Source organism: Nannobrachium achirus (genome assembly GCF_963921795.1).
Source record: "Nannobrachium achirus genome assembly, chromosome: 5".
NCBI lineage: Eukaryota > Metazoa > Chordata > Actinopteri > Myctophiformes > Myctophidae > Nannobrachium > Nannobrachium achirus.
In genome coordinates, this window is record NC_137814.1 from 36,859,389 (window position 1) to 36,883,282 (window position 23,894).

General features: G+C 43.0%; 1 protein-coding gene across 1 annotated transcript in view; it reads left to right on the top strand.

Moving 5' to 3' along the window:
* Nucleotides 1–9,011: 9,011 nt before the first annotated feature.
* The window catches only part of wnt9a (wingless-type MMTV integration site family, member 9A), a 33,961-nt gene continuing 19,078 nt past the window's right edge, over nucleotides 9,012–23,894 (top strand). The window contains exon 1 of the mRNA XM_080726569.1: nucleotides 9,012–9,140. Coding sequence (XP_080582695.1) covers nucleotides 9,049–9,140 — 92 coding nt within the window. The 5' untranslated portion in view covers nucleotides 9,012–9,048. The remainder of the gene's footprint in view (nucleotides 9,141–23,894) is intronic.

A 23,894-nucleotide genomic window follows, 5' to 3' on the forward strand; every position in this document is an offset into this window, starting at 1 on the left:
AGAGTTCTCGGTCTGGGGAGACAACAGAGCTTTAATTACAGTGTGAGAAAACATGAGAATTATGAGAGCCTAACAGCCTATCATCTTAGAGCGCAACAACGTTCTCTCACACACGTGCACACTCGCGGACAGAGAGAGAGAGAGAGAGAGAGAGAGAGAGAGAGAGAGAGAGAGAGAGAGAGAGAGAGAGAGAGAGAGAGAGAAATTATTATACATTTCTCCTTTTCCCATTCTCCCGCATTTTCCGGACACTTGCAATTGCTCCGGGTCACCCCAGGTCACAATCATCTGAGAGGGAGGTAGCAGCGACTACAGCTGTTCAGCTGGACTCTGTCTTGTTTTATTAATGCTAAGTAAAGCAGATCATAGCATTCTATCAACACCACACCACCTGCTGGTCAAGAGCATGACCCATTCACTACTGTATATCTACCATATCGTCTGCCTCACACAGCAACCTGCAATTTCCTGGCACATTATTGTCTCCACCAGCCAAAGGCATGGGGAGACTATGTTTTGCACTCTGTCCGTCCGTCCATCAGTGTGTCCGTCCGTGTGTCCGTCCACTCCTTCTGTCTGTGAAGCGTCCGATTGCCATGAAAGGCCAAAGAAGACATGGCAGGCACCCTTTTCACATTGCCCTATTATAGCGCCACCACCAGGCCACAATAAAATACCTGACCTGGTGGAGACCTGCGCTCGGAAGAGCACTGCTTCTAGTTATTATTACTAGTAAGACGCCTCAGGGCGACAAGCGACCTCGCCCTAAGGGTGAGGTCACGCCACAGTGATGTGGACATCAGGGTTGTGGATCAGGGATCTCCATATATGGGCATAAAAGGGATTTGTTCCTCTGGCCTCACAGGGATCTCCTTATCTCCATATATGCATAAAAGGGATTTGTTTCCCCTGGCATCACAGGGATCTCTCTAACAGGGCATAATTAATATTGATGACATCAGGGAAATCCATATATGGGCATAAAAGGGATTCTGTTAGTGTGACATCACTGCGAAGCCAGAGCGTGATGTCAGAGCGGCAAACCCAATCTGGTAGAGTGGTTCCCCTGACATCACAGTGACATCAGAGCATGATGTCAGAGCTGCAAACCCATATACCGTAAAAATGTGTACACATCTACACGGACGGACGGACACGGACAAGCTGTGACGTTTCTCATAGTAAACTGCGACCTTCCGGGATAACCGACGAATCTCACTAAGTCTGACCTCACAAGCCCCATATTTGGACACGATGGAGGTTTTGAAGTTATATGTTGTTTGTGTCCAAATATGGGGCTTGTGAGGTCAGACTTAGTGAGATTCGTCGGTTATCTCCATATATGGAGGGAGAACCAGCTTATGAGCCGATGAGTTGTGTCAGAGTCGAGATCCTGCTTGCATCTAATCTGTCGGTAGATAATGCCGGTCTTATATAAGGGTCATTTGTGTACGGTGTGATGTCATACTGATGTCAGCAGTGTGATGTCATACTGATGTCAGCAGCTATGTCTCTATATATGGAGTTATATGTTGTTCGTGTCCAAATATGGGGCTTGTGAGGTCAGACTTAGTGAGATTCGTCGGTTATCTCCATATATGGAGGGATGTGTTGGTTCAGAGTTCGAGTTACGTGGGTGCCAGTGGGGTCTTAGCTCCCATAGTTAAAGTCTGGGACCCCATAGTCAACAACCCCCTTTGGGGTCTCTTTTTTTCTAAGTGTGTTTTTTTTTTTTTTTCTCGTTTTTTTTTATTTTTTATGTTCCATTGGAAGAATTTATATTATTTATGTTAACTAGATATACTAAATAAACATGTTAGACAGTAAGACTGAACAATGACATCACACCGTTTAATCCTACTATTCATTTTATTATTATAAATCAGGCGCATTTAATGTGGGGTGTGAGTCTTCCTTTACCGTCCGGGTTATAACACACTCGCTGCAATGGTTCCTACCTTTCCCCCAGGGCCGAGGAGGCCCTGGATGCAGACCTACCCAGCTGCGTGGTCTCGCCATGGCCTGGGCATGGGGTAAGCTAGGAACCACTGCATCGAGTGTTTGTTCTAGCCACGGCCCGGACGGCAAAGGAAGGCGGACACGCCGGACAGCAACAAACAACCAAACAAAACAACGCTGTCTTCTGAGCAAGACTGTAGCCTTAGTGTGCCTGTGCCCATGACAATGTTTTTTTTAGTAAATAAATATGAACCCGACCCGCCTTGTTTTGAGAAGAAAAATACCCATTTTAGCCGACTTTATGCTACCAGAACGGGAACTTTTGGCTGGATGGCTCAGAGCTCAGATGGAGGAATTGGGAACTGGAGGCTGAGCAATAATGGTGAGTTAATATGAACAGAAAAGACTGCCTGGAGTTGTCAACATAGCCAATGTGAAGCCCCAAAGACACCCGAATTAATATTGTGAAAGGAAAAATATGATTTAATATAGGAAATACCCGTTTTAGCCGACTTTATATCCGCGAAATACCCGATTTAATATGATTTAATATAGGAAAGTACCCGTTTTAGGCGACTTTATATCCGCAATTACCCGATTTTTTTTTGCCGCCGCCGAAGCCCTAGAATAGGGCTCCCATAGCTCTGTGGGTATAACTCGTACACTGTGTTGGTTATCTCCATATCTGGAGATTCAACCTTCAACGATTTTGACATCTTGTTACTAATCTGTCGGTAGATAATGCCGGTCTTATATAAGGGTCATTTGTGTACGGTGTGATGTCATACTGATGTCAGCAGTGTGATGTCATACTGATGCGGAGATATTGGCCTATTTGTGGAGATAAGCGACCAACGGTCACTTATCTCCCGATTAGGGAGTCTTACTGGTATTATTATTACTTTTACTGTTGGGCCTGTGTTGTGTCAATGGAAATACTTTCCCTATGGAGAGTGAACTTGGATGAGTTGTAGAGTTTGAGTAAAGGCAAATACAAATTTGTCATTCTGTAAACATCGTTCAAGCAGGGCGTTTCACAGGTTACTGGGCAACCACGGAGTGGATCATATCTTGCGGCTTTGCCGGAGAGATGAAAAAAGACCATGTGGTTTGATATAAACGTCATTGTTTTGCGAGTTAATAGAGAGGAAATGTAAGTAGTGCTTGGGGGAACAAAGCTCTGGGCTAACCACTGAATGTATAAGTAAACATAATAAACCAGAAGATATCTGTGGAACCATCATTTCCTTAAACCCACACCAAGACGTTATCTTCAACCAAGGCTTGCTGTAGAGTACATTTGTTCACTTTCGTGTTCACTTCTTATGGAAGCCTATGTTTATCGCCATATGTTTGCTAATGAAAAAAGATATTCTGGCTTAATTAAATAGTTCACCTTAGAAAGCAAAGTCATTTCATGTTATGTTCAATTATCTAGCCACCCAAGCTCCCAACAGCAACGCTGCAGCACTGCATTAGACAAATCCTACTTAAACAGACATTTTGGGGAATGGACAAGCCACTACATGCAGACACATACAATTTGGCTCAAGTGTGTCATAACATTTCACTAGAAAATGTGCACGGACCATAGGTTACATGCCACAAATGAAGCACTGGGATTAAGTTCCACTAAGGTGTTTATTGACAGGGGAGAGCTCCTTCTTTATACTACAGCTACCATCTTTTAAGGTAAATGTGGGTGATACTTATTAAACTCGTGCTGTAATGCAGTGGTTCTCAATCTCTTCAGGCGCGACCCCCAAAATAATCAGATACATGCGAGTGAGCATGTAGATCGGCTATTTTCACAATTTCTGCCTCTAATATTTGACAATTTGGCCAATGTTTGATTTGTCATTTTAGAGGTATTAAAAAGTCCTTAAATTGTCTCTTTAGAAATGTACAGATACCCTCAATGCACTTAAAATTTATGTTGGTTTGTTTACTGTTGAGTCAGAAAACAATGTTGCACATTAAGTTAACATTAAGTTAATCCCACTCCCACTCCCGACCCACAGGTTGAGAACCCCTGCTGTAATGCACCGGTCTGTAAGGGCACAATAAGCCATTTAAGTTCTTAAACTTCAAATGTCATGAAGTAATGTATTATGCATGTAGTGCTGATGTTGCCAGGGAAATGACATGTTGAGTGTCTTTTTCTGTCTTTTTTTTTTATTTTGTTTTTTGCAGTGGGTTATGAGATGGGATCTTTTACTGTACATTACCCCAGCATGCTTCTCTGCTCAACTTCCCTTCACTTCAAAACACTTTGCTGTGCTGGGCCCCTTGGTGAGTTGGTGAGAACTGCAAGACGCTCTGATGGGCAGGGACATGCAGAGAATGTTAGCGAGGCAGGGGCTGAAATTTCTAAAAGGGCATTTGGTGGAAATATCGAAAATAGCAAGCTCACAACGCGTTGCGCTGCGATGCGTTGTGAGCTTGGAGGTCGGTTATTTTCGGTGCGTTATACCACACTGAACTAAGCATAATCAAGTCAATACAAGAGATGTGGTGTATGGATTTCTACAGCGAAAGGGCAATTCTTTCAACATAAGATGCTGCATTCAAGTTCAGGAGAGTTTGAACAAGTCAATTCTCTTGAATGCTGCCTTCAGGTATGGCATGGAAAGAGGGCATTTGCATTTTTTGTATAACTGCATTCATGTTCTGGAGAGGGCACTTTTTACAGACGGGTAAAAGGGCAGGGGCTCAAGCCCCCGTTGATGTCTATTATGTGTGCACGTGCCTGCTGATGGGACACAACAATCAAAGCGCGGAGGGGAGGGGGGGGGGGGGTGACAGTGCATGTGCTGTGGTTTAAAAAACAACAGTATACCGACTCAGACGTGACTCGTCCTCAGCCCGATCCTGAGAACTGCACACGGTGCGCCCGACGCCTGAAACAGCAGAGTGGCGCAGACGCACCGTCAGCCTCCAAACCTAAGCCACAAATTATGTCTGGTGCATGGAAAAGATCATGTGGCCCTGCAGCGGAGTAGAAGGGTGGTGAGAGCAAGGAAGGTTGGTGGTAACTGGGTTGGGATAGGACGGATACGATTTACATTCCTCTCCAGGGATGTGATATCAAGACAAGGTCAGACCAAGGCTAATACGTAAGACACAAGAGAAAGATGAAGGCGGGGCCTGGTCTGGGCCCCCGCCTCACTCTCTTTCCCTCAATAAGTGGACATAAAGAGACACAATTACTTTCTATGAAACATGATATCTTCCATGGTAACTCTGGACATTGCATGTTAACTGACAAGGATATACCGTACTATATATATGTGGTGTGTGTGTGTGTGTGTGTGTGTGTGTGTGTGTGTGTGTGTGCGTGTGCGTGTGCGTGTGCGTGTGTGTGTGTGTGTGTGTGTGTGTATGAATGTATAGCCTATACATTATATATATACATATGTGTGTACACACACACACACACACACACACACGCACACACGCTTGCGTTTTGCCTCTACTGAAGGAAATACCTTGAAATCCATCAACATCCTACAGTGCATTCCATCTCATTTGAATAGTCTGTGCACAGAAGTGCTCCTAACCTCAATGCCCAAAGGAGCCTCGTTGTAATTGCAAAGAAATGTAACACTGCAGGCTAACGCTGCTGAGTATTCTAGTCACACTAGAATTTGACTTTTTACAAAAAAAGGAGAGTATGCACCCACGCTTTATTTAAGGGTAGTTTTTTTCAGGACATTTGGTGTTCCTGTTTTCAGAATGATCTGTGATATTCACAATGACATTCCTCTTGTATGCATTTAAATGTTTTTCTATACAAGAGAGATAGTATGAAACAGAAAGAGGGACACAGGAAGCAGGGGTATACAAGCTCACAGCGCGGCACCGAGTGCCGCACTGCAAGCTTGTAGATCTGCTATTTTTGAAAAGCCGTGAAAATGTGTGCAAATCTTTGAATATATGTATATTTTAATTGAACCATTTGTAACTCAAATTTTGCTTCTGGGGGGTCCCTGGAACTAAATATTTTGAGATGGGGGTCCGTGGCCAAATACATATAATTTTGGAGGTCCTTCAAATGAAAAGGTTTGAGCACCACTGACATAGAAAAAAAAAAACCTTAGAAGGATTTGAAATATTCAAAGACTTGCACAAATTTTCAAAATTTTTCAAAAATAGCAGATCTACAAGCTCACAGCACGCGCTGTGCGCTTGTATATCAGTTATTTTTCAATAGTTTAAGTACCCAGAGCCCAGAATTTGGTGCGACACCCCTGACAGGAAGGTACAGTAAGTGAGACGGTATAGGGACAGCAGGGAAAGTCTCTTGACAGCTCAAACGGATTAGTGTCCATTACCAAACAAATTTTAGCTAACACCTACAGCACTTATTACAAGCCTCAGTACAACCCTCATAGGAACGCTTAATAAAAAAAGAACATGTCTTTGTCTTCATTTGCCATGTTCCCTGGACACCGGAATGAAACAAGCACTGTTTTCTTGGTTGCCTTGTCGGCGAAGAGGGGGCGAACGTTTAAGAAGGGTGCGGGAATCAATTATCCCACTCAAGAGACATGCAGGACCACTGTGGGTATTTCTGGGATTAGTGTCCATTCTTGTCATGTACTGACAAACCCTCCAGCTGATCTCCTTAAAACCAGGTGTTATTAAGAGTCAAGGCCCTTACTGGGGGCCTTTACTCGTAAGGCTTTGACTCACTACATTTTTAGCAATGACTGATGAATAGCTCCAATCTGGAATCATATTCACTGTGTGGATTAAATTAAATTTCACACTTGTAAAAAGCCTTAAAAGCTTAGACCACTTTAATGGAGCGTGTAGAGCATGTTTACGTTGATAGCATAAACAGCACGAATGCCTCAATTTGGTATTTTTCGCTATCCCTGCACACGTCTTCATTTTGCATGCTTGACATTTGCACATACGTAGTGCTCAATAGTGATCTCTGCAGCAGAGAGAGAAAAAGAGAGAGAGATTAGACGTTCAATTTGATATGAAACACACTACAGTAATTATCTAGATCATTTGCACTGATCCCTAATTTGGGATGCACTTATGTTTAAGTAGCCACAGTAAACAGAAACTTGGCACAGAGAGCCATGTTGGCATCTGTTGCAATCTGTTGATCTTTTCCGATGTGTGATGAATGGGGTTGATATTGTTTGAGGTTGGAAATGAATAGACTTCATCCGAGATCCTGGCAGGAGTGCTTCCCAGGTGTAGCTGAAGAAAGCTGGATCCTTCCCAAGTTCAGCTACTGCCTAATTTATGTTCCGTAGTACAACAGTCTAATGTGCTGAAAATAGGAGATTGACAAGATCACAACACATCACATCCGTGGCGCGCTGTGAGCTTGTAGATAGTGTATTTTCATGCACCGTATAGGTTGAAGTATAAATCAGGCTTACCACTGTCGTTATGTGCCAGAAAGCAAGGTGTGTGTGGACATAAAAGATGTCAGGCGGTAGCTAAGCCACTGAAAGGTGTTTACACAGGAGTTAAGTAGGTTGTTCCTGACTTAAGAAATCGGCCAGCAGTCACTGGATGTTATTCACTAATCAGTCAGTCAATTTAATAAACACTATATCTATAACACACAAATGGTTTCCTGCAAAATAATACAGTGATGCAAAAATTACATTATAAATTGGGTATACATTTGAGAGTATATTTTTGAATATTAGTAATTAAACACTGTGATAATTGCATCTATTTATGCAATCTGAGCCAGGAGTAGGGCTTGATACGCATTATGCTTCTCCCTGTCTTCTTTTCCCCCCAAATGGACCGGACTACCTATACACGGACACAAGATTGTGCCACTGTGGCACCACATTGCGCTGTTCTTTGTCCATAATTACACAACTGTACACAGATTATGCATTTTTTTGTCCTTGATTTTTTCTGTCATGATACATGATGAGTGTTGTTTAGATTGTAGCCAAATAAACTACACAGTGTGCGGGACTTCCATTTTTTCTATTGTCCAAAAAAGCTAAAACTGAACAGAGAAGTGACCTTTTTTTTTTCATTTTTTTTTTTTCAGTATATTACCAGAGTTTATGTTAAAAGTATGAAATATATATTTATCTCACTTGGGAATACTTCAAGAGAGAGTTGGTCTCAATTAGCAACTGTCAAGTATAGTTTTTAATTATGGCTTGAAAATATTGTTTGGACAAGCAGTAAAAGTGAATGTTTATCAAATTATGCAATCACATAATGCAAAAAAAAGGGGGATGGGGGGTGTAGAAAAAAGGGAGACAATATACACTATTTTGCCAAAGGGTTCAGAATTCTTGCAAGAATGATTGATAGTTTGCCATTTGATTTATGACTTTCAATATGATATTTTGCTAAGTGATCGGGCTTAAAGGTTTCATCTTTAACACTTGTGAAATAGCCTAAAGTTATACTTGCTGACAAACTTGCTTTCTTCATTATGAACTACATGTGAACTTGTCTCAGTTTGTGATTAGGTGAAACTGATCATGTTGTCTTTCAAAGGCAAGACTAGACTGATATTTAACTTCGAAGACAATCTTTAACCAAAACAAAAACGTGAAACATGGAAACCTTCTGTGATATAGGTTGTGTTTCTTTGACTGCATGTCCAGTACATAATTATCACTGTTGGACACAAATGTGAACATGGTTACAATTCAAAGTCATCATTCAAGTTGGCTGTTTTGAAATGATGAGGATCTTTATTGTGCTCCTGATAGATATAGCATAGGCTAGTAGCCTATACTATCTATTATCTATAATAAGGTAAAACATATTGACTGCAGGCAAGTCTGGAAATATATTGCAAAGTTACAATATAACCAACAATTACTCTATCATACAGTGCAACACAGAGAAAGAACAATCAGTCCACTTTTATTGGCATTGCCTGCAGCATAGGCTACTTACCACTCTCTCTGTCTCTCTCTCTCTGTCTGTCTCTCTCTCCCTGGTTCTCCCACTTGCTCCCTGCTAATGGGAGGAGCGCAGAATTCCTCTCTCTATAAGAAGTGCTGAACGTTCAACAAGGGATTTTACACAGCTACTCAGAAGAAACGAAATGATCTGCCCTAGAGCCGCAGCAAAATGCTGGATGGACACCTACTCCTGGGATGGTTATCGATCACAGTTATAGTGTACCTTATCAACTTGCCTGGACCAACCGCCGCATATTTCGGGTAAGCGCCTATTATAGGCTATTATAGGCTACCTGCTGCCACATGTTCATGATGCTTACACACTCATTGATCTGGTGATTGGCTCAGAAAACATAGGCGCAGTTCGTTCAGAGCAATTTGATACATTTCTTTTCCTTCTTTTTCTTCCTATGAATGCCTATTACCTAAATCATTAATTTAAATCTGTTTATGGTCGTTTACGTAGGCCCTATCTGTACGGTGTGATTCAGTGTCTGTGGTCCCGTGTAACTGAGCTGTCAACTCGCGGTAACGCTGCTTGTTACTTGCGGTGGGTCCACCGCTGCATGGTGGCTGCAGCAGCAGCAGGTTGTACTGGGACGCTTTAGCACACGGTTTCCCAAACAGTGGGTCGGGACCCATTTGTGGGTCGCAGTCAGATTTTTATGGCTCCCTTTGTTTTAGATTTTTTTGTTTCCTACATTGTTTTTTAATTATTTCAATTCAAAAATATTTTCAAAAAGCATTCCCAAAAAGCATTTTTTATGAATTAAAAACATTTTTTTTCTCATTAATTTTATGAAGAAATCAAAGAAAACTCGAAGAAAATCCATAAATTAGAACACAATGTTTAAGAAGTAGTGAAAACAGCCGATCTACAAGCTAGTTTGGGTCCCGGCTGGGCAAACGTCTAATTTTTCTTTTGGGTCTCGAGGTAAAGGGTTTGGGAACCACTGCTTTAGCAGAATTGCGTCTGCTGACTCGTTGCTTGATGCTTATAGGCTAGTAAAGGCTACCCTGTCTCGCTCAGGTTACACATCTGTAACAACTGCTAGCCTACACTGTATCCAGCTGAATAATAGGCTAATATAGTCTGTTTTGTAACTTGTAAAGCATTTTGGACCCATTTAGAAAGCCCATTCTGAATCGTGTCCAAGCCAAGGCAAAGCTGGCCCCACTATTTGCTTGACAGGTGGGCACCCACACTGTAACTGGTGCTTTTGAATGGCAGGTATAGCGGTTGTGTGATTATTTTGTTGAAACACTTGTAATATCATATTGTAAGTCGACTCTGAAAACAGACATAGAGCAAAAGGTGAGCATAGGTTTCAGACTCAACAGCTGGTAACAATAAAGCAATATAACTCACTGAACTGGTGGCCGGACCGTCTGCTCAGCTTGCACAGAAAATTCCCCATCCAGCATAAACATTAAGACAGAGAACTCTGGCCCAGGTTTTCATGCTCCAACTAAGTTTAAAAACAGTTAAAGCACATGCTAGGGAATTTATCTTACAGAATATACAGTTGCGCAATCACATGAATCATATCAAATCAACAATAACGTTTAATTTAGTAAAAGCATGAGGGGTATATATTTCAAAGTAGTCATTCCTAGGGAACGCCTTACATTTTAAGGTGTAGCCCACATTGACCCAGACCTCAGACAGACTGAACTGCATGCTACACTTAACTTTGTCTGTTCAGATAAAAATCACTCCTCGTTATAAATCTGACTCAGGCATTTTTTATTTTCTTTTTTACCAATTAAGGGAACCCAAAGGCCATGCAGCAGGTCAAGTAGTGGAGCACACGTTTCATTTTAAGAATTCTTCTGCATCCTTTCCCCAGCATGTAGTTCATAAATCACGGTCACTTATTTCTTCTGTCAACCAAGCGAGCCATAGGGTTTCAGGGCATCTCGTAGGAACCACGGGACATGTGTGACATGAACTGGCAGAATCGCAATGTTCTTTTTTTTATTGCGGCACAGACACTAATATCTCCGTTGATGGATGTTGTTAGAGTTCCCTTGTGCTGAAAACAATGCAGTTCTGAATTCACACAGAGACAAACAGTCGTAGCCTGTGGAGTGATGACACTTGAAGCCGCTCCAACAGCGTCATATTTATGGTAGGTATGAGTAGTGTGCTGTGTGAGCTCCAGGAGTATTAGGTGATAAGGGCATTGTTAGCTGTGAATCTGTTGGGGAACACAGGAGTGGCCCCCCAGGACCAGTTGGGCGTTACGAAGCCGTGAACTGGTTTGTTAGACGAGACCTCAGGGGCTATGTGCAATTGAGCCTTACCTTCTCATAGAGTTATGTGTAGCACGAGTTATATTGTTGTACGCTTTGGGAAATTGAAATGGCAGCAGATGCATAATGATGTGACTTATTCACTTTCAACCTGGCATCCCTATTTTGGGCATGACATTATATGTTAAATTTAAGAATGTACAAACGTTAGATTTTCGTCATGCAACCCAATCACATGACGAAGCATAGATCAGGCTAAAGTTATTACGGTAAAGTGTCTTCCCTGGGATACTTTAATAAAGGGATGCCACACTGAGAATTTTTTATACACACACATGGCACCTGTTAGGACTCTCATGTTGGACCGAGTTGGTAGGATGCTGCATAATGTCTCACACCAGTCTCATGCAGAAACTCCACCATCGATGAAACTCACACGAGTATCAAATATTCTCTCTCGCTCCCTCTTCCCTTCTCTCTCTCTCTCTCCAGTATAATCTTCTGGCAGTGTCGCGCCTGTAGTATGTATTAAAGTTGACGTGCCAAATTGGCACTCGCGGCCACTCTAATGGTAATGCATATTTACTTATTCAGTTAGCACTTGTTTGCAATTCCCTCAGTCGATCTGTTCTGTATCTTTGGCCTCTGAAGTGCAAAGAGACATGTGGTATTACAATACTCTGAGATTTATTATTCCGTGACCTGAGGAGAGGGGAATATGAATGAGTGTCAGTGAATGATTTAGCCCTGCAGCTGAACAACACGAGACATACTGAAAGACCCGGCCCAGGTGACATAGATACATGTATGCAAAATGTGACTGCCCCACAGCCCACTTCCCAGAAATCTGACACCACGGACACTGCAACAGAGGCCCTGCATGACATTGAGTGGAGAACATACTAACACAAACCTGTGCAAATAAATATGCCATGCACACAAGGTATCCTAGGGCTTCCTGGGTACTGATTTACTCAAAATAGAGGGTCAATGTTGCATACCCAATTTCCAGAGTGCGGTGGAGCGTAAGTGTAACATAAACACAATCTCTGTTGCCCATAGTCTGCACAGCAGAGGGTGGGGTGGGATTCCTGGCGAAGTCAAGCACCCGCTTAAATTGTCATCCTTTGCCACAAGAATGTGAGTGTTCATTTTCTTTCCCCTCAGCCTGTTGTGGCAGGTGCTGGTCCTCACTTAAATCCGTTATCATTAAGGCCACAATTGGAGATGTTCACCGAGTACTCATTCTTTGGCTTAATAGGTTACAGCACCTCCAGGGAACGTTCTTGCGAGCTGTCAGAGGGGAGGGGAGTGATTTGTTGGCTCGGTTGACCCCTTCAGGGTTCACGTCAAGGAGTTCTGGAATGCTGCTGGAGACAATTCCATTCATTTAAAATGTGCGTTTTTTCGGTCCATGGCATGTCATTCTGTGGTCTTGTAAACTGTGCTGAATGCGAGGCCTAACACTGAGTCAGGAGTTTGTTTTTATTTAGACCTTGTGCGACATATACAGGAAGGCTGCCCACAGTCATGCAACTGTGATTTACCAACACCGAGGCACCACATTATCCAGATGAAGTCAAGATAGTGCGTCAGTTTGTTCACAACACGGAGGCTGATTCCCTTTCAGGTGGGGTTATTGTTTTCCACTCCATTAAGTAAGGCAATATGCCAAAAGAAACATAGCAATAAGTGGGATGTGTGTAAATTGACTTTGGTGGAGTGAATTTCAGCATAATTGGAAAAGGCTTGCATCACAGTCACTCGGTGAGTTCCTGGAGTCTATTGCACGTTAATGCATCTTGAAGCTTTGGTATACGGTAGATTAGTGGTTCTCAAAGTGGATTCCAGGGACTCTCTAGGTTCCTTTAGGGTGGTCTTAATTGACCCATACAAGTCTGTAACTCTGACAGTGTACAAATGGAACCAAATGGACCCGTCAGGGTCCATTTGGTTCCATTTGTATACTGTCAGAGTTAAGGGAAGACCTTGAAATGTAAAGGTTTGAGAACCACTGGTATAGATGAGCCTCTTCTCCCCTCTAATGAAGGATGGAGACGCAACGTTTCTTAAGTGGCTCCATGTAAACATTTCCTGCAGCCACCTCCTCTCCCTGCCCACCAGTCTCTCTGTTCCCTGCCTCATGTGCGTGCCGGCATCTCTGCCGTGGTTTGTGGGGAGCTGCTGGGTGATTACCACTCATTAGGAGCTGCAGTGGGCTCAGGCTGGTGTTGCCTGCCTGCCTGGCAGACAGCGGTGGCGGGCGTCTCATTACCAGGCCTTAAGGACTGATTAGCCCTGACGCACAGCAGGGCGGGGAGCACCGCGGACAGAGGGATTTCCCAACTTCATAGGATATCCTGTGGCTAGAGCCACACCTCAAAGGGTATCACTTTACCATGAGCCAAGAAGATAGGATTCTCTCAGCATTTGGCGGCGTTGATCATGCAGTCTGGTGAGATCACGCAAACCTGCAGGCTTAGATAAAAGACCACATGCCCCTCTGCAAAAGAGAGCTTTGTTTTCTTTACATTTCCGTTTGATATATCTGGTTTTGAGCTAAGCCCAGCTTTGCGAGTGCCCCTGCCCTCTGACATCTCCTCGGGAGGACACGTTATGCCTCTGGACTCCACAGGGGGGAGCAGTGTGTTCTGAGAGAGTAGGATGGTTCTCAATCAGCACTTTCTTACCCCTTTGTGTAACCTTAGCACAGTGGGAAATGAAATGTAAAAACAGTGAAATCTAAAGGCTGTGGGTACTGTGAAAATAGAACAGGGGGAAATAGCTTCACATATGCCTAGTTTTGGCCAAAATACATTCAGAAATACAAAATACCTTCTCTACAAAGATCTCAAATGTTTTTAAATGTTGTTATTCAATGAGCCTAAATAAATTGCCCATCAAGAGTTGAAAACTACTGGTACACACCTTTGTTTTGAAGGCTTTAGTTGTGTCTGTTGCGGGCTGCGAGGAGGCTTATAATGGGTAATGACATGGTTTTTAATGTATATCCTGAAGATTACATGGTTCAAGAGGGCTTTTAAAATGCATTTGGCCCACTCATGTCCGAAGCACTTCCAGGTCTGGTATCATCTGCATGCCGAAGAGACCACAGCTTAAGATATATTGACTTTTTAAAAGGAGCGCACAACTCAAGTCCAGTTCTCTCAGTCAGCGGTGCACTTTAATATGGATGGATAGTCAGTAGATATAGGAAGGAAACTTGTGTTGTTAAGAAGGTACATACATGATGTTCTTTACAGATGGGGTCGGAGACATGGGTAATTTGCAAAACAGGAAAGCCAATATAGACCCATGATACTTTTAGTGGTCAGGAATTGATGAGATGATGCTAATTAGTGGGATTGCCATGTCCTGTGTTTTCCATACTTTGACCACAGGGTTGTTTCTGTGCCTGCTCTGTGGGAACAGCAGAGGCACTGGACTTGACATGAGCCAACATTAGTAGATTGACAAAGTTTGGTGGCCTACAGTAAATCTTTGCCTTATGTCTCGCTTGAGAGGGCGGCCGTTTAAGGTCATTTCTTTTCTTTTTTGCAGGGACATTACAGAGACTAGAAAGCGTTTTACTTCCTATGCTATGTCAACTCCTGATCGCCTTGAATAACTACATATAAAGGAAGATTCAATAAAGCACAGCAGAGCCATTAAGTTTATTCCTGCATTTTTGGTGGCTATCAGTTGAGTATACTAGGCACTATATCTGGTTGATTATTGTGAATAAACATGACCCTACATGCACTCATATCCCCCTCAAGTGTGCGTGCGTGCGTGTGCGTGTGCGTGTGCGTGTGTGCGTGTGTGTGTGTGTGTGTGTGTGTGTGTGTGTGTGCGCGTGTGCGTGTGCGTGTGTGTGTGTGTGCCAAATATGTGTTATAACACAGACCATAGTTTGCCCCCAGAAGGCGTTTTAATTGTGTTCATAATCCTAAAGTTGCTGTAAGCTAATCATTTCATGGACATGCATGGGCATATGCTTAAAAGTTTTAACTGTCTACAATTAGCCAAAAATTATTTCTTTGCTCTAGTTTCTTTCCATTCCTGTTACTAACACCAGCTTGTTGTTCTTAGTGTAATGACAGATAATCAATCTCTAATAATAAATGAACAAAGTCTTACGAACTCATTGTGAATGGCAAAATAATATTTGCCATATAATATCAATTATTCGTCATCATGTATTGTTATTATACATCACTCTATATTTCATACAAAAACCAAAGAAAACTACCGCTATTTATTTGTGGCTTTGGCTTATATGACGAATTTCACTTCCATGGTCCTTCAACGGAAAAGCCTAATATATTAGGTGACTGTAAATAACCATCAATAATCTGTCTAAACTTTTGCTGATGCACGGCTTAAGCTACTGTACGGCTACTGTTCTCTGATAGTGATTTGTTTTTGCATGCTTGACTTATCCACTGAAGTGCTTTCACCCGATGCAAAATAAACAGGCAGACCTTGAGTTAGTGATCTATAATCTGTGCATAGCGCACACCCCTCAATAGAGTGTAAAGTATTGCCAAGAGTATAAACTATCAGAGCGTTGTTATCCCCTCTCTCTCTCTCTCTCTCTCTCTCTCTCTCTCACTCTGTTACCAAATAACTGTGCTCTGATTCCCGTGTCAGCATGTGCGAATGGGTTGTGTGCCTGAGTGTGTTTGGTGCGTTGGTGTGCTGGTACTGGGGTGCTCTGTGCCATGGCGTAGGCTAGAACAGGGGAGTCATGCGGACACCGCTGCACGCCCAATCTGTGCCAGTCACACAGTGACTATAACTGAGCTGCTGAGCCCAGAAGTCTTGAGTTCTCACATAGCAGTTAAACCTCTTATGCGTGATTTATACTTGGTTGCGCATTGTGTCTCGCACCGAAAATAGCAGATCCGCAAGCTTGCCGACGTGTCACGCTGCGACGCCTGGTGAGCTTGTAGATCTGTCATTATTGGTGCGAGACACCGGCGCACAACTAAATATAAATCAGACCTTACCATGCCCCACACACTCCCATTCCCAATCCCAACTGTATTTTTACAGCTTCGACTCCTAGCGCCTGAATGCACCTCTCAGCATTGCAAGCCAACAATTCAACCCAGGGCAGCGTTTTGTTGTTGTAAAAAAAAAAAATAAGGAAAAAGAAACAATAGAATTAATTATATTTTAATATGTAGCCTACTGGATTAAAAGGCAACATTTTGATGTCACAAGTCATTCACAATGTTAACATTCACCATCCAGTAGAACCTCAAATCAATCAATTAGTGTGAGGGTTAGGGACATGCTGACATGTCCTTTGTGAGTTGCAAATGACCAGAGGGGACAACAGATGACATAATGGTTGGTCATATCCTGTTGCGTTCAGCAGTTCAAGATAGGGGACTTTCCTTCCCTCACGCAGTTGAATAGCAGTGCTTGTACACTTTGCATCATACCCGCGCTATGTGGAAAGGCTCATTACTCCAATAATAATGACTTACAGAAATCCTAGCACCACTTTGTTTTCAAAGTCGTTCTGTCATGTTACTGTACTGTGTCAGTCACAGCTTGTTAGGAGCAGTCACATCACTCAATGCTTTCGACCAATGGCTAATCTTAGCTTTGCCTCATACATAACCTTTTAGTCTTTCCCCTATTTCAGTGCTGAAATTACATGTGAAATGAATGGTGTCACTCAGTTTATTAGTGCAAAATAACTTGAGATTTGTAAATGAAATATTTTTGACTGAATACCCCAATATCGATAATGTGGAGATATTTTAGGGATCATTATTGGTTCTTTTACACTTTTTACACTCAAGAAGTTCGACCGATATATCATAGTGTCTATATGTCATAGTGTCGGAGGCTTTGCCAGAGTTCCTGTTGTACTTGTCATGCGTCCTTTTGTGCCCATATATGGAGATCTCTGTATCTGTCTGACTACCTGTATCCCTTTTATTCCTATATATGGAGATCTCTCTATCTGTCAGTCGTTGTCCCTTTTATGCCCATAATGGAGAACCCTGATGTTATATGCCCCTATATTAGCAGGCCCATATACAGTATGGACAACTGGATATTATGGACAACTGGATATCTAAGCAATATGACTTATCAGTTGGATCGGCGGTTCTGGACAACCGCGTTTTCGAACTACATGACGGCAGGCACTGCACTCCCTCGAGTCCTTGCCGATGGGCATGCAGAGTTTATATGCTCATGACCATATATGGGCATATACGGTTGAATCTGTGGCTCTGGACAACTGGATCTCCATAATTATGCCTTTATACTGTATGGGCGTATCGGGTTTGTTTATGGTTAGGTCTGAGTAAGAGTTTATGGCTGAGGACTGTCTGCCCCCTTAAATTAATATAGGATATTATTGCGTCCGTACTAGGTCACATTTAGTATGAAAACCAGTAGATGCATGCCTCATATATGGCCAAGATCCCTGATGTCATGATTATTAAGCCCATATCTGGGAATGGACATATTGTCTCATGATAACCAGTGTGGTTTTTGCAATGCGAGTCACACTTGCAAATGAATTCCGTCCTTGTCCCTTTTATGCCCATATATGGAGATCTCTGATGTCATCAATATTAAGCCCATATCTGGAAATGCCCATATATGGACGTATTGTGTCAGTCGCTGTTGTTTCAGTGTGACCTCGCTTCTCGCCCTTAGGGTGTCCCTATATATATTAGGGCTTTTATGACTAGTGATTTTTACTAGTTTACAAATTCGATTTACCTATTATGTAATAATAAAGACGCAGCAAGAGGAGTTCTAGCATAGGTTGCCATGACAATGGATATGTTGTAATGCCATGTAATGGAGAATGTTACACTGCAACAACGAATAACAGTGTTTCACAATTGCCACACTCCACATCCATTTTAGCTGCTACAAAGAATAGAAACTGGACTGAACAAAATGACTGTTGCTGCCGTGTCTCTCGTTAAACAAAGTACACAATAAATCCAGCTGTTAGTCAATAACACAAGGCTAGCCTAGGCTACTCGCTAGCCTCGCTACACTGTCTTTTTGTCCACATCTTAGTAGGGCCGTCCTCACCTGCTGCTGTGTTCGCTACAATGTTATATTTCTATTCAACTAGTTTCTGAAAAATCCTGGAAAAGACGCTGACGCAACACTGGTCCATTTCCACTGTGGTGAAGTTGGTTTCAGATTGGATATTGACCCAGTTGAATATCCAACCTGAAACCAACTTCACGACGGTCCCCTACAGTGTAGGGCCTACACAACGGTTCGCTGCTATGTGTGGACAGATGTTGGGTTAAACTAGGCAGTGTGTAGTCGGGCAGTGTGTCGGGGCCATAGAATGTCATGTAGGTTAGACTCTAACCTACATGACATTCTATGGCCCCGACAAATCTCATCGGCTCCTCGGGTGTCTCGGAATGGACGTGGCGGGGGAAATGACTGAAGTGATCCGCGGTGGAAAACGAGTGATAAATCATAGCGATTGTATAATTACTAGAGGTTCGCGGCCCTTCGGGCCGCTCACATCTAGAGATCTCACAGCTACGTTGCAGCAGTGATCCACCCACATCCATCCATCCATCCACATCCATCCATCCATCCACATCCATCCATCCACGCATCCATCCATCCACATCCATCCATCCATCCACATCCATCCACATCCATCCATCCACATCCACATCCACATCCACATCCACATCCATCCAACCATCCATCCACATCCATCCATCCATCCACATACATGCATCCATCCACTTCCATCCATCCATCCATCCATCCACATCCATTCATCCATTCATCCATCCACATCCATCCATCCATTCATCCACATCCATCCATCCATCCACATCCATCCATCCATCCATCCACATACATGCATCCATCCACTTCCATCCATCCATCCATCCACATCCATTCATCCATCCACATCCATCCATCCATTCATCCACATCCATCCATCCATCCACATCCATCCATCCATCCATCCACATCCATCCATCCGTCCGTCCGTCCGTCCGTCCGTCCGTCCGTCCGTCCGTCCGTCCATCCATCCATCCACATCCATCCATCCACATCCATCCATCCGTCCATCCACATCCATCCATCCACATCCATCCATCCATCCATCCACATCCATCAATCCGTCCATCCACATCCATCCATCCATCTCCATCCAACCGTCCATCCACATCCATCCATCCATCCACATCCATCCATCCATCCATCCATCCATCCATCCACATCCATCCATCCATCCATCCATCCACATCCATCCACATCCATGCATCCATCCATGCATCCATCCACATCCATGCATCCATCCATGCATCCATTCACATCCATCCATCCATCCATCCACATCCCTCACTTACTGTACTGTACTGTACTTTACTGTACTCTACTGTACCCGACTGTACCGTATTGTACTGTACTTTTCTGTACTCTACTGTACCCGACTGTACCGTATTGTACTGTACTTTGCTGTACTCTACTGTACCCGACTGTACCGTGTTGTACTGTACTTTGCTGTACTCTACTGTACTGTACTTTGCTGTACTCTACTGTACTTTGCTGTACTCTACTGTACTGTACTTTGCTGTACTCTACTGTACCCGACTGTACCGTGTTGTACTGTACTTTGCTGTACTCTACTGTACCCGACTGTACCGTGTTGTACTGTACTTTGCATTACTCTACTGTACCCGACTGTACCGTGTTGTACTGTACTTTGCTGTACCCGACTGTACCGTATTGTACTTTGCTGTACTCTACTGTACCCGACTGTACCGTGTTGTACTGTACTTTGCTGTACTCTACTGTACCCGACTGTACCGTGTTGTACTGTACTTTGCTGTACTCTACTGTACCCGACTGTACCGTGTTGTACTGTACTTTGCATTACTCTACTGTACCCGACTGTACCGTATTGTACTGTACTTTGCTGTACTCTACTGTACCTGACTGTAGCGTATTGTACTGTACTTTGCTGTACTCTACTGTACCCGACTGTACCGTATTGTACTGTACTTTGCTGTACTCTACTGTACCCGACTGTACCGTATTGTACTGTACTTTGCTGTACTCTACTGTACCCGACTGTACCGTATTGTGCTGTACTCTACTGTACCGACTGTACCGTATTGTACCGTACCTGACTGTACTGTACGCGACTGTACCGTACTGTACTGTACCCGACTGTACCGTACTGTACTGTACCTGACTGTACTGTACCCGACTGTATCTTATCGTATTGTACTGTACCGTACCTCTCTCTCTCTCTCTCTCTCTCTCTCTCCCCCTGTTCAGCTGACCCCCCCCTTCCCTCTTGTAACCTGAGACTCTGGTGATGATAATGACACATTGCCCTACAGAGGATTGCGCAATAGGTATTGCGAAATAACCATACAAACACAAACTGTACGGTAAATATGCATTTTGAAAACATGAAATGTTGACAGCGCAAAGCGTCCAGGTTAGTCTGTCCTGGTGGGTATGTTTATGAGAGGTGTTGTCAGATATTGTAGATGTAGATACAGATACAGATTTGAAGTGTGTCGCACCATTGGAATGTTGCTTGCTGGAGTGTATGATGCTGATAATGGATAAACCTATAAGAAACCAGTTCACATGAACAATACTGATGTAAAATAAGATATCTGAACGGCTACATATATTTTATATACAATTAAAATGGTTGAGCCACAGTTACAGGGACGCTATCCCAGGCTTTTTTTTCTTGAAAAGTCTGGATCCCGAGGCTAGGCAGTGTGTGGGTGACCGGATGTTCTTTATAATGTTTGTAATTTGAAAAAGAAAACTGCATGAAAATATATATTATATATATTATTGCGACCGAAGGTCACAGTTTACCATGAGAAATGTCACAGCTTGTCTGTGTGTGTGTGTGTGTGTGTGTGTGTGTGTGTGTGTGTGTGTGTGTGTGTGTGTGTGCATTTTTACAGTCTATGGTTTGGTTCCCTTGACACATCACTGTGACATCACAGGTGATATCACAGGTGACATCACCTATGTAAAAGTACCATTTATGGGTATTCCCCAGAATCCCATTTATGCCCATATATCATATGAAGATCCCTGATGTCATCGATATATATCACTGGCCAGATGGCCAAGACATGGCCCATATCTGTGTGGCTGGTTCAGATAGGGATCTCCATGTATGGGCATAACATATATTGTATGTATATGATACATATTATTATTAATAAAGGATAAAATAAAAAGTCCATATATGGGCATTCCCAGAAACAAAATCCATTTTATGCCCACATATGGAGATTTCTGATGTCATCAATCCCAGGCCCTAAATAAGAGCCTGCTTTACTCTGATTTACAACCTACCATCCTGAAAACGTTAATATTAACTCCATATATGTATATGGATATATATTAATAAAGGATCAAATAAATAAAATGTCCATATACAGTATGGGCATTCCCAGATGATGCCCTGTTAGGGTACCCCCTTATGCCCATATATGGAGATCCTCAGGCATCAAACCCAGGCCCTAACTCGCCAAGGCCCTGCTTGGCTTTACTAATTAACATACATTTTATGCCCATATATGGATATCCCTGTCCCAATGTCATCATATTAAGGACATATCTGGGAATGCCCATATTTGGTAATGCCCATATATGGGCATGTTTTGACATAACATTGTTGACTATCATGCAGGGGTCTCCATATATGGGTAACTATATATGTATGTATATATGTGTCCGAACACAGCTGACGGCTAGTCATTGATTTTTTTTTTTATTTTTTTTTTCATTTTCATTTCATTTGAAAGCTGAGAATCATAGCTACAAAATGATATATTGGTTGTGAAGATTGACCCAACAGTTGTGTAGATATATCTTATAGAGTTATGCCATGCAGAAATACTAGATCTGAGAAATTCAGCCTTTTAGATGAAATGTAACCTGCAAAATGTGAGGTTTCTCTTCACATTAATTTAAAAAGGTCTTATTTACATGCAGAGTTAAGCTCTGTCGTTAAAGTGAAATGTAGCCTGATATTTATGAAATGCTTTTGTGGCTTTATCACATTTTAGAAAGAAAAAAGAAAAAGTAATTTCAGGGCTGGTCTAAAGCTGTGCTTTCCGAAATGACTGCCCCTCTGCTATGCTGGGTCACATATGTATAAATATATATATATATATATATATATATATATATATATATATATATGGTACGGTACATCTTGACCATATGATGACAAAACTCCAGATGATTTCTGGTCACATATCACAGTATCAATATCATATCGATATACATGTTGGCCGGCTCTAATCCCAACAGGGCATAATACAGACCTTCTCATCTCCCTCCTGGAGATGTACTGTGGTCTGGAGACTCTCCCTGTACGCCCTGAGAGTCATCTTAAACTGAATCACGGTTCCTTTAATTTTTCAAGTCTGAGCTGTGTGGAACACATCGTCAGCCGAGAGTGGGCCAGAGGGAAAATACCGCACACTCACATTCCTACTACCTCTGGCATGGCCTGGCCTGTGATATACCAGATGGGACTTGGGCAGGGTGGTCTGAAGTTCATCCAACATTTCTTAGAAATACACACTCCCCCCAAAAAGGAGCATTTGGAGCACACCGTGAAAGTGGTATAGAGAAAAGTTTGGGAGAGGAAAAGATCAGGGCAACTTCAACACTTCTCCAAAAATCTCACCCGTTTAATTTTTTTCATCGTCACTGTGATGATATCTAAGATACAACCAGCATTCCGTGTGGTTTTCCTCAGATGTTGAGCATGCTAGTCTCTCCGTGTGACAGGGGAGAGGGGTAAACTAGTGCCGGTTATTTGATTCGGGTGCGCTTGTGCCATGCACGCACATGGTCATGTCTGTCATTGTCTATGGTTTGTTGCCTTTGTAGACTGCAGTGGTTTTGTCTAGAAGAGGCTTTGTTTTGAGCCAACAGCTGGAGGGAATGATTGGCATGCGTTTAGAGTAAGTGACCGGTGGGAATTGGGGGAGTGTGGAGGAGAAGGAGGCAGTGGTGGGGGTTGATCCTAGAGACACCAGACCCAGGGGCGTCACAAGGGGTAGGAACGTGGGACTGAGTTACTGGGGCCCAAGGTGGTGGAGGGGCCCTAGTAACTTTAGCTATTGAAAAATAGCAGATATACAAGCTCACAGCGCGGCACCGAGTGCAGCGCGGCACCGAGTGCCGCGCTGCGAGCTTGTAGATCTGCTATTTTTGAAAAGTTGTGAAAATGTGTGAAAATCTTATATGTATTTTTTAAGTGAACATTTCTAACTCAAATGTTGCTTCTGTGGGGGGGGTCCCTGGAACTGAATATTTTGAGATCGGGGTCCGTGGCCAAATACTTATCATCTTGGGGGTCCTTGACATAGGTTTCTTGCACACATTTTCACGATTTTCCAAAAATAGCAGATCTACAAGCTCGCAGCGCGGCACTCGGTGCCGCGCTGTGAGCTTGTATATCTGCTATTTTTCAATAGTTAACATTCATGGGGGGCCCGCAGTGAATCCTTGTACCCAGGGCCCAGAATTTGGTGTGACACCCCTGCACCAGACCACACAACCTGCAGGTTCAGGCTGATGGGGAAACTGTGGGATTTGTGCTTTTCTGTGTGAGGCCCGGTTCAGCCAGGGTTGACTCTCATAGGTGTAGACTGTAGAACGAGAGGAGCCCACGTGTTTTATGTGCTTGCATATATGGTATAACATGCGCATAAACGCACG